The 12304-nt window shown below is 33.6% G+C and overlaps 2 protein-coding genes across 2 annotated transcripts; one reads left to right on the top strand and one right to left on the bottom strand.

The window, feature by feature from the left end:
* Positions 1-2556: 2556 nt before the first annotated feature.
* On the bottom strand, positions 2557-4676 carry LOC130640921 (uncharacterized). Its single transcript, XM_057447529.1, has 2 exons — positions 4574-4676; positions 2557-4427 (listed from the first exon to the last, which is right to left on the bottom strand). Exon 2 carries the CDS (start codon positions 3938-3940, stop codon positions 3473-3475), a length of 468 nt encoding a protein of 155 aa, XP_057303512.1. The 5' UTR covers positions 3941-4427; positions 4574-4676; the 3' UTR covers positions 2557-3472.
* Positions 4677-6580: 1904 nt separating this feature from the next.
* Positions 6581-10033, top strand: LOC130640923 (uncharacterized). The gene is made up of 2 exons (XM_057447532.1): positions 6581-8396; positions 8637-10033. Exons 1-2 carry the CDS (start codon positions 8312-8314, stop codon positions 8891-8893), a joined length of 342 nt encoding a protein of 113 aa, XP_057303515.1. The 5' UTR covers positions 6581-8311; the 3' UTR covers positions 8894-10033.
* Positions 10034-12304: the final 2271 nt, after the last annotated feature.

The raw sequence follows: 12304 nt of genomic DNA, 5'->3' as shown, positions 1-12304 counted from the left end.
CATTATTTTAATACACCATTTTTAATAATAATTACCCCCGTGACCTGAATCGCCGTTTTCGCTCAGAAGCTACAGAAAACAAATGGGACAGTTTACTGATAGTTTTACTGACTTTGTTTTGACCGCTCGCACATAATACACCAATCAAAACGCTTGATTGTTTGAAAAAACAATCCAAGACTTTCGCGGCCTGGGCATGCTGACGAAGAAACATGATTGCCATTTTTGTTTTTTAAAGTAATGGTAGTCAGTTCAGCGCTGTTTGTAAGGCTGTTTCACCTTTTTGTCTTCTATAAGCTTTTTATTTTCGTAATATTGGTTTTTTTGTATGTTCTAAAATGTTAAGATAAATATATTGTCATGTTTTTAGAAACGTACAGATCTTAAACGCACCAGTTTTAGGATTTTTGGCTAGGAACGAAGATTTTGGAGGCTAGCTAGCTAGCTAGCTAGAGCCTTACTTATTATTTTTTAAAGTAATGGTAGTCAGTTCAGCGCTGTATGTAAGGCTGTTTCACCTTTTTGTCTTCTATAAGCTCTTTATTTTCGTAATATTGGTTTTTTTGTATGTTCTAAAATGTTAAGATAAATATATTGTCATGTTTTTAGAAACGTACAGATCTTAAACGCACCAGTTTTAGGATTTTTGGCTAGGAACGAAGATTTTGGAGGCTAGCTAGCTAGCTAGCTAGAGCCTTACTTATTATTATTCTGTATGGTAAAGAGCTTTTTATCCTACCCACCATTTATTTTTGTGTTGAGGTTGTGGCCATTTAGCTACCTTTGGCTATAAAGTGAGAGTATAAAAATGCAGTTTGGCTACAACAATATTCTTAAACAAAAAAGTGTTATGCTATTAATGCAGTTAGCTAGGTAGCTACATCTTTTATTATTTTTTCCTGAAAACTTTTTTTGCAAATAAAATGACTGTTGATGTTAATGAGCTGTTTCCTGTGTTTTCATTAAAACCGAAGTTGCAATAAAGTCTTTTTGGAAAGGGGTATTACGCCTATACAGCTATGCAGTCTGTTTAACTATACTAAGCGGTTAGCCCAGTGTTAACAACAGACTGTTGTTTTTGCTATGATGGAGTAACAGCGGTTTGTAAACTGTGTTTTTATTTCAGCTGTCGTTGCGGGGAATATTTTGTGAAAAATATGTTATAGTCGCATGACTATAATGGTGTATGCGATTCAATTAATTTACGACATACTGTATATCTGTACTAAAGCGCTCCACCTGACCGTGTGGCACAGTTTACGGCTCTTACTAAACGCTCCACAGAGTGTTCAACGTCGGGTCACACATTGACTTTGGCTTACCACGGTGTTTCGACGCCGCGTTTCCTGGCTAGTCTATATTGTAATACCCGTATACGTCTGTCCGCCACGCAAAATGGTTGCTTAGCTACGCAAGTAGTGAGACGCACGCAATGCGGTATAAAAAGGGCGGACGAACCCGTGGATATTTCCACGGGCTAACGACTAGCCCTGTCCAATTTGCCGTTTCTTTTCAAAACGCGCTTCCAATCAAAATCCTGGACCAGGGTTATTTCAGAATATCTTAACCGTAGAAAAGTCTGGGGACTAAGTTGCCTCCTTTTATTTCTAGTTTTTTAATTAAAAATAAATATTTTATTAATTATTAACTTTCCAATTATACAAACATAAAACATATGACAAAAATAACAATTTGGGTGTTTCATGCATGCTTAACAGAACAAAAACAACTGGCTAGTAGGTTCTATCTACGTATTGTAGCCGAAATCCAAAAATTAGTAAGTTAGGGGTTTGATACATGGCTAAAAGAACGTGATATGAATTTATTTTTGTTTTTTTGGCGCATCTTTATCACGTTTTGTATATACATTTTCTTTTTTATGTTTGCATCGTCAGTTATTTTCGATTGAAGTACGAATTAATTAAAATAATAAGTATGTACCTTAGAGTTTAGAATAGATAAATTCAACTGCCCTAAAATAAGAAAAACAATGAAAAAGAAAATTAACAACAAAAATTAGAACTCTAACAACATACAAGCCAACATGCTACATAACCTCGCCATCATCACCGTCAAAAGGGTTCCCGTGACCGATCCTATGGCAACAACCCGTTGAATAAAATACATATCGGAGTCTTTTAATTTTTTTATTTGCTAGGTCGGCAAGACTTTATTTTTCTTAAGGCAGGTTTGGAAAAAAAAAAACAAAGAACAAAAAGAACAATAAAATGAAAGCAATTCCGAATATATGCATGTCTTAAACTTAAAATAAAACTCAAGAGAAGGTAACATAATGACAATTCTCAAAGTAAGCTTTACTTTAAGAATTGTCATTTTACAGTGTCTTGATAATGATTTATTAATAAATCGAAATATCGCGGAATTGCTTTCGTTTTATGTATTTTGAATATATGTCGGCAGGAAAAGGATTTTGATAAAGAAACAAGCAAACAAAAAACAAAATACGGGCATTAATACAACCTTTGGAAAAATCCAGACGCTCGACTGTCAGCAAATTATTTATTAAGATGAAGTTTCGTGCAACCATTAAATACATTTGTATAGACCAAAGGTGATATATATTTCGCGATAATGCACCGTGTTACTTATTAAATATCAAATTAAATTGTAAATTTTCTTATGGCCGGGCTACACTATAATATCATTAAATATACTAGCCGTTAGCCCGTGGAAAAATCCACCGGTTCGCCGTCCTTTTTATACCGCATTGCGTGCGTCTTGCTACTTGCGCAGCTAAGCTACCATTTTGCGTGACAGACGGACAGACGTATACGGGTATTATTCAAATACTAGTCGTTAACACGTGGAAAAATCCACAAGGTCGCCCGTTGCGTTCGCCCGTCCTTTAAATTTACCCGTCGCAACAAAGTGGATAAAAATATATCAAATTTGATATTCGTGCGCATTTTAAAAAATTCGTGTTTCCGTTACGGGACGCCGCTTTCGCGGACACACAGACAGACGACGGCTATTATTAAAGTGATAGTCTATAATGCAGTTATAATTTTTCTACTAGTATATACTTATAATTTGTTATAATATCGTTACAATTTCATTTAATTTCATAACATCGTTGCCACAACAACACTAGCAGATAATAGATCTATTGTCGCACAAACGAAAGGCATTCGAAACCAGATCACCAACAACATTATTAAAACCAAACTTGTTTGATTTTATTTTAATATTTTAGCTATGCAGCAAATTATGAGGTTATGAAGCACATGCCAGGTGTTGAAATTATACATATTATAGCTATATTATAAGAAATTATAAGATATTTTAAACATATTTTAACCAAATTATAAGAAATTATATTGATATTATAAGGTATATTTCAGCAATACGTACAAGTGTATCAGGTCAGACTTTAAAATAATAACAATAAATAAATCAATCAAAGTTCGTGTCAGTAAAAGAGAGTTTTTCTGCTCAAAAAAAACCAAAACAATTAAACAGTTGTTTGCGTCTTGAAAAGTTTTTTTGTGCACCCTCTTCCCATTCGGGCTAATGTTACTTTAGCAAATCCAGACAAAATAGTTTTGGCTTCAAAATCCAAGTCTTCGAGAAAGTTTTGGTATGGGTTGGCTGGGTTGATTAAATAGGGGCGGCGTTTGATAGCTGGAGGTATCTCAGCTGTAGTGTAGTATGACCCAGTGAAGGATATTTCAAGGTTATGGATGTTCTTGACAGTCTCCAAAAAATTCATAAATGCATCACGATAGGCTTCCTGATGTTGCAAACCAGAATAGATAGCCAATAATTCAATGATTGATGATAGACCAGGAAGGTAAACAGATTTCGGTTTTAAAGAATTTCTCCAATGCTTGCACAAGCGAATGAACTGATGGATAAACGCACTTTGTTTCTTTATAAACTCCACCGACATTTCGGAAAGTTCTCCACTATGCTCCCACATAAATTCTTTGCCTTCTTCCACAGTTCTTTTTTGCTGTGCTTGTATCAACAGCCATCTTGCTTGCTCTTGACTTGTCAAAGCACTTCCAGTTGCTACCACGATGTCAAAATCTTTTTTTTTTTGATGTAAACTGAAGTGTTGAACGGTTTGCCGCGTGGGGTTTTTTTAACTTCAGTAATGCGCAAGCCTTGCTGATTCAAAACTCGAATGAAGTCATTCAGAACTTGTTCAAAATCATTCTGAGTAACGTTGTTCACAAAAACAACGCAATCAAAATCCAATTTTTGCCGAGTTGAAGTTTTCTTTTCCGCCCCTCCTACCAACTCGCATTTATTAATGCTGAATCTTGAATTCCTTTGAATGGTACGAAAAATCAAATCCATGTGAGCTTTTCCCCGTGTAACATCTTCTGTTGGTGGATGAAGACATCGGGCAAGCTTCTTAAGGTAATTTTCCATTTTAATCATACAGCTATTAGTTCTTGTTCCTGCAATGAAAAGTGAAAAAAATAAATAAATAAAAAAAATAAAAAAATAAAAAAATAAAGGAAAACAGAAGCAGTAATTTATGACTATCGAAAAAGAAATTAAATTATATTTGCAAAACATTTCTAAGCAAAATTATTTTTCGTACCTGACGTTTATATCACCTGGTTCAGCTCAAATGATTCAGTTCAAACATTTTGCGTTATATGTAGCTACATTGTGCAATACGGAATTTCCCGATATTTAATATTCATTGCATTCATTATTCATAAGGTGAATTCCTTAGGGAATTATGAAACGGCACGATATAGTACTTGGAAATTCCCAAATTAAAATAATTCATTCCAATTACGCTAAGGTTATTTTTTAATAACTCTTTCATGCTATATTGCATGGCCATGATACTTATTGGTCAGCGCCGTCAGGTAGCTGATCTTTCATTTCAGTTTGCCTTTTTGTGTTCGTGTGTTGCTCTGTCCGTCCCTAGTCAGCTTCCCGACCACCTTATTACCGCCTACTTAATCCAAAGGCCATTTTCCACTTATCAGCCAATCAGGATGCATGAATCATGAGTTTCCAGAGCTTTATGAAATTATTGGTAATTATTGGTGTGTTGGAAAATTACCTTCAAAGCACGAACCAAACGACATTTTAAAAGAAAGAAACTGATCTGATCAGATCTGAAATTCAGCTAAAATATAAATAAAACAAAATGCATTTCCGGTTTTGGCTGTCTGACTGGTAGTTACGTCTCCATACACTGAAGATCTCACTGGTTTTGTTGTTCGTTGACCATTTTCAAGGCAAGTTATTCTACTTTTCTATTTATTGTTTTATAGCTAGCTAGCTATTAGGTAGCTACCGTTAATACATTTATGTATTCCCAAACCTCAACAGGCTTCTAATTTTTGCCAGTCGCACTGCATATAATAAGCTAGCTGGCTATATATTAACTGAAATATAGCTAGTTAATGACCTACTGTCCTAAAGCTGACATCAATAAAATGTTCGGTTCGAGTCATTTTTGCATATGAAAATGTGGTGGGCGGGCATGAAAATTTGCCATCTTCGTTTAGGGTAGGCATCCATATGCTCACATTGGCACACTAAGCGTTGATTCGACGTTACTTTGAAAGCACCCACCCCCTGTCAATAGTGTCAGGCCATGGCAGTTACAAAAGAGGAAGGTTTAGTGACGATGCTTCAATCGCAGCACGCTCTGCCATCATGATGACGAAAGTACATTCTGACCAAATGTAGTTTGTGTGATGCTGCATTGAAGGTCCCCCTCTCTTCCCCTTGTAAACATACAAGATCCGGGCACTGCAAAAACGATCGTTTTATCAAATATATCTCACCTGTCTCTGGGCCCAAAGCGATATTTTTTTAATCTTTCTGCCATGGATATTAACGTCGAAAAGATCAGTTTTTCATAGCCAATTTAAAATTTTGGTACTGGACCGTAGAATTTTTCTGAAAAATTACATTATCAGCCATTATACTTTTCGTCTTCCATATTCAAAATAATGAAGTTCTTGGTGAAAATCTGCTTCGCTCATTGCACAACATGAAACTTGCTTGAAATTTTCTTGCAGTTAGCTTATGGTTCTTAAAAAATTAAAAGTTTGAAATTGATACTCTTTTCATATACACAGAAAACATATTTTTTTTATCACACTTCTACAAAATAATAAAGTTCTTTTACTTCTATGAAGGCATGGAGAATTAGTGTCTGCCATTTGATTTAGGGGTGTTAAAATGATCGCACATGACTGAATCTATGTACGCACCGTATATATATAATATATATAAGAATTTGTTATCATTGAACAAATATTTTGGTTGACTTATACACAGCATAAGTGTGCATAAGGGTGCGGGTATATAAGGGTGTTTGAACTTTGCAAATTCAAGACACTATTTTTTCTCTTTAATGCGGTCTTGATATATTTAGTAGCATTATCCTCATAATTTACTTTATGAGGCATTAATTTGGATTGTGAAATCGAAAATGGAGCGTTTGGTGGACCCTAAATTTCGCAAATTTTCCTTCTTGGAAACGTTTCTTCCCTTTGTAATTGATACATATAGATATATAGTATTCCACATTTACAAAATATTGTGTAATTTTTTTTTCTTCTTTTCTTGTAGGTCAAGCGAAAGAACAACGGTTTACTTGGTTACTTGTTTACACACGTTTACTTTGTTACTATTTAATCTCTTGTCAGACTTGGACACTATCTTGATCTTACAATATACTTTTACATATATATAACTTATAGAATAGATTTTTTTACAATAAAAAATGATAGATAAAATATAGCTAGCTATATAATTTTACTGTTCTACTTTGTTGCATTTTTACGATCTAGGCATATCGCATTGCTCTTGGAATTTTCGATTCAACCACTCAGCTCAGTTCTCAAAACGACTGTTTCTGAAGAAATTTTCTCTCTCTTATTAAGACCAGCTCCATTCTGTTCAATTTTTTTGTAAATATTACTTTGGCTTTTCTAATGGCTAGTGACGTTCAGTCCAACCCGGGGCCTGTCAACCCAGATAAAATAGTAATAGGCTCATTTCATCAAGGTCATTCTAGATTTGGAGAATCAGCGGGTAGCCAATGCATGTGCAATGTTTTATGGGCCATCTGTTACCCTTCTATTGCGTCTGTGCGTTACTGGACTGAATGGGATCTTGATCGTATTTTGACGCTAGGGAATGATCTTTACGTCAGCCTAGATTACACCAGTCAATATCTTGCTTTGGACTTCCTGCCCAATTCAATTGCAACTGAAAACGGGAATATTCAAATTGATTAGTCAGATTCCTATTTATTTGAACTTTGGAGAAATAGTACTTCCTTTCTCCGTGCCCAGGAATATGCCAATTATCTCACGCTATCTCGCAGTGGAAACCAAGCCTAAGAAGTGAGACGATATTTGAACTAATATCGTTATTCAGAGGAAAGTGGGTAAATTTTACTATTTTAAAGCGGAAGAAAATTTCCTTTTTTACTTTCGTGGATGAACAATTCTCACTCACACATTTAAAGTTCTCAGTCGCGCTGACCTAAAGACCTAAGGGCCTCTACTTGAGTTTTAATATTTATCTATTAGACACATGCATGGCAATTTTGTAGGTCCCATACCTCTCAGAGGCTTTGATATTGGCTATTACTTGAAACTACCCATAAAAATCTCCATAAAATCCTTAAAAGACTGATTGTAATAAATGTTATTTTTTAAAAAAGAAACATTGTGACAATTTAAGTGCATACTCCTACGCTAAAAACACAACAAAGGTGACAAATAAATTACGTGCACGATCGGCATCGGGCAGAAATCGCATGCCTGTGCAAAATACTTTTAAGTGAAGTAAAAAGCACTAAAAAGGGATTAGTTGACAATTTGTTGGTTCCCCAGGGGCGGATTTAGGATTTTTATATAGTGGACGCTTTGTGTGTTTTTTGATGCGTATGTTACCACAATGAAATTCGCGTTATGATCTAAAAACGTGAAAAGTGTATTATGTTAAAAGAATATTAATTTAAGTACAGACAGCAAATAAATTATTCTTTGTAAGAATTCCCTACACATCTATATTCTTTGTTTACATGAAAATATAGACTTTATCAATCATATAAAGTGTTTGCTCCACAAGCAGAAATAAAGGTTACCATGAGCGATAGTGACGTCTGAAATCTTGAAAAAGGATAAAAATGGTCGTCACTTACGCTTCTTTATTAATACTAGCCTTGCGAGCTAATACGTAAATCGTTATATAAAAACAAAGAAAGCAAAAATTAAATGAAAAATTAGAAAGGAATTTTCATTACAAGAATTTTGAGTGGGATATTTGAAAAAATTATTTATACAACAGAAATATGCACCATGTAAATAAATACTATCATTTTTTTAGAGCGGCAGCAGACATGAAAGAGGAGTATCAGACCTATCACTCTGAGACCGGTAATATATGTTTTACAAAAGAAATTTTTGTATATTTTATGAAGATTTGAATACCAACAAGTAAAATAAAGTGTGTTGTTTATATTTGAACTTTTGTCTTCAATAAATACGTCTAATCAATAATATATATAGACTAATATATATAGTTTATTTGTTTTAATTTTTTATTTTTTATTTTTAACATTTTGCAGAGAACTTTGTAGCTAACTATCGTCTATAAATAATTTTTTTTTTGTTTAGATATTCTGGAAACGGCATTTGTTACACAATTCTGTTTCCATATTGCCGTTTCGATTGATCTGCATTTACATTCAAACTTCCATGCTTCACAAAATGTTAACAAAAAGATTTTGGAGAACTTTCCTCGTAATGAAAGAGAACTTTTTGCATCAATATCTCCTCATGATGTTACTGATGAATTTACAGGAAATAAAAACTTAGATGTGTCATCAAGAAAGTCATTTATAATCCTAAAAATACAAGATTCTGCTCTTTAATGGAAATGCTTGCTCTTGCAACAGTTATTGGGAAAGTATTAAAACCATATACCCTCATGATATAGTTGACATCCATGGAAGAAGTACAGAATATACGAGCAAGAACAAGTACAGAATATACGAGCAAGAACAAGTACAGAATATACGAGCAAGAACAAGTACAGAATATACGAGCGAATGTATAACTATTATGGGTGAGGTGAGAAAAATGCCTTGGAATATTATAAAAAGCGAAGCCATTACTAAATTTTCATTGTCCTAAAAACTCATACTTTTTATTTATTCATAGCTACTTAACATATTGTAACATTGTCTGGGCTAGCACTAATCATTCTACACTTACAAAAATTTACAGTAAACAGAAGCACGCATGTCGTATAATATTTGGCAAGGACAGATACACCACAGCAGAACCGTTATTGAGAAAAATAAGGGCCTTGAGTATCTATAAATTGAACATACACCAGGTTTTGTTATTAATGCATAAAATTAGATATGGCATTGCACCCAAGGCCTTTACAAATCAGTTTCTAGAAATAAAACACAGGTATGACACAAGATATTTAATAAACAATTTTAACATTCCAAAGATCTTTCTAGTGACCACTCGATACTCAATATCTTGTCGTGGGCCATTATTATGGAATTTTACACAATTTTAGATGAAGACAAAAAAACTATTTGCTTGTTGACGCATTTTAAGAAAACCACAAAGCATTTCTTGTTATTTATTTAGATTATTCGCGATATTTTTAGTATCGCATTTTTCTAGAGGTATTGTAAATATTTTTTCTTTACGGTAATTTTAACCTCCTCTCTTTAACCTATCTCAACGAGATGAGGCTTGATGATAAGACAAAATATGTCTTTTACTTGCTCCAGTCATTATTTGATTGTAAACACGAACAAACATGTATAAAAAAAAGAATTATTCTGACGAAAAATATATATACACAACATGTACCTCCAACCACCATGAAAAAAGACAAAATGTCAGCAACAATGAATTTAAATGGCAAAGGTTTAAGAGGAAGAAGTAATTTATTGCTTGTGCTTTTAAAAGAGAAAGTTCTATACATTGCAAGTAAACATTCAGCTTTATTTGTTAAAAATAATTAATAATGCATTTTACATATTCTTGCCATAGTGCCAGTAACGACATGTTCTTGTGATAGATCTATATCAACGATACGACGAGTAAAGACATATTCAAGAAACTTGATAACCCAGGTATGTTTCTACAATATGACGTTGCGTATTAAGGAGAATATGACATTTTTAATCTTCTTGTGTATCATGTCAATTAGTTTATTGAGTTATGTGTTTTAATTGTGAAACACCACATTAACTGCATTTAAAGGCGCGTAATCAACCTTTTCGAAAAAAATTAACATATACATTTTTTTTTATTTCAAAGTTCAGACGGAGTTATGCCTTTCCTGAAAATTTGAGCATATAAAACTTACTAGAAATGGAAGTAATGGTACTTTAATATCTTAAATTTATTGTTTTTTTAGTCGCCATATTTAACGATCTTGTTGATCCCTTATTCCTGTCTAATAAACGGGCCGTCGCAAAATGTTCGTGTGAAACTGTAGGTAAAGAAACGGCCTTAACTTTAAATAAGCACTGAGATGGAGTTCGATAATATCGCCACTATGGTAGGCTCCGTTCACGCCTACTATTTTTGGCTTGTTTTTCCTTGTAAAACATGGCATCAAAAAATGGAAAGAAATTTTATCCCACAGTTTCTATTGGAAAGGCACAGAAGAAAGAAATAATTTTCTCTTTACTCTATTCGCCATTCGACCAGAGATAAAACGAAACAGAAAGAACCAATTACAACATTGTCTCGTGATTAATAATTATGATAATTAATATTTATCACGCTCTGTCTTTTTTATTAGCATGACCGGGATTATTGCATATTATAAGCAAAAAAACCCAACTGGGGAGAATGCACATTGTGATAGTTGAAGATAGTTGAAGCACTATGGAGATAATTAAATTAAGAGCATGAAAGGGGAAATTCTGGAAATTTAGGTATTCTAATTGTCTAGATTTGATACTGTCTCGATAACGAAAACGAATAACTGTTTGAACAAAGGAAAATAATCAAAAATTAAGACAGCTAGCGAGGCGAAGCTGTCTTCAGAAACAACAACAAGAAGTGGTCAGTGTTGCAAAAAGTCTGATTTCAATAAGTTGAAACGTTTAAATAATAAAGAATAACACAAAAACTTCGATTGATTTATCTGATTTATCATGTTCGGAGCTTTGTTGATACATTTATAAAAGCATTACGATGGAAACACAGCTACAGATGCTCTCCCTCATTCATTATTATTTCCTTAGTGGCATGAATCTAGCAACCATGTAATCGATTTTGCCATATGTTTATTATCGCATGATTCGTGTAATGAAATGTAATGGTGGGTCTGTAGGCGAAGAAATTGGGGTGAGTTTGCTATTTCTATGAAACATTTAAACATGTTCTGGTTGTCAGTTTTAAATAAAATTTTCTGGGTAATGTTTTCTCATGTATATCTTTCAATTTTTACAATAAAATAGTCACCTCAAAAAAAGTTGCCTACAGGGTGATTACGCGCCTTTAATTATAATTTTAAAACTTTTGTTTAGGATCGATTTAATGGCCTGGTGTTGCAATATCCACAACGAGATGAAAATAAATTTAGATGACGTAATCGATATGCTGGCAATAAAATATCCAAAAAGACTTAAAATGCTGAATATCTTGAATGATGATAAAAAGTGTAGCAGTCTTGATAAAAAAGGAATAAATCTTGTATATTATTATCTGTTGCTTAAATGTTCCCGTATATAAATTTCCTAAATGTAATAAGGCATGACCCCAAAAAAACATTTAAATTCCTCAAGTTGTACAAAAAACATTCAAAATATAATCTTCGTCAGCTAAAAACTAAAAAACCCACCTTACATCTACTTATCAAAGATGAGTCTAAGAGATAATTTTAAGCTTTTTTAGCCGCTAAAGGGCGTTGGCTTCCAAGGCGCCGCCCTGGACCCAAACCCCCAGTTGTAAAAATAAATAAAATAAAAAAAATATAGACGGACATTGCAAATTTGTTCTGTTCGGTTTAATATAATAATCATATATTTAAATGATTTGGTTGACAGGTTGGTATACTTTTGGGTAAATGGGTGGTAGGAACGAAAGGAGAAATTTTTGTGTTCTTTTAGGCGAACGTCACAAATATTTGATGTTAGAGTCAAACTTGACTAACCTTATTCTTTGATTGCAAATTTTGGCATTAAGAGTTGAAAGAACTAGAATGAAGAAATGTTATACTGCTCATCTTCCCACATTTATTACCTTCCACCAGTTGGAATTTGTTTTAAAGCACTTGTTTATCTTTGGTGTTGAGAAGT

Source organism: Hydractinia symbiolongicarpus, chromosome 4 (genome assembly GCF_029227915.1).
Source record: "Hydractinia symbiolongicarpus strain clone_291-10 chromosome 4, HSymV2.1, whole genome shotgun sequence".
Taxonomy (NCBI): domain Eukaryota; kingdom Metazoa; phylum Cnidaria; class Hydrozoa; order Anthoathecata; family Hydractiniidae; genus Hydractinia; species Hydractinia symbiolongicarpus.
The sequence above is the reverse complement of the archived record's forward strand: the minus strand, read 5'-3'. Positions and strand labels throughout refer to the sequence as shown.

What these genes read in the sequence shown, in the direction of transcription:
- LOC130640921 (XM_057447529.1), bottom strand. Translation starts at nt 3,940, where the DNA reads ATGTGGGAGCATAGTGGAGAACTTTCCGAAATGTCGGTGGAGTTTATA.
- LOC130640923 (XM_057447532.1), top strand. Translation starts at nt 8,312, where the DNA reads ATGCACCATGTAAATAAATACTATCATTTTTTTAGAGCGGCAGCAGAC. An exon ending in GACCTATCACTCTGAGACCG is followed by an intron (nt 8,397 to 8,636) that starts GTAATATATGTT and finishes TTTTTTGTTTAG; the next exon opens with ATATTCTGGAAACGGCATTT.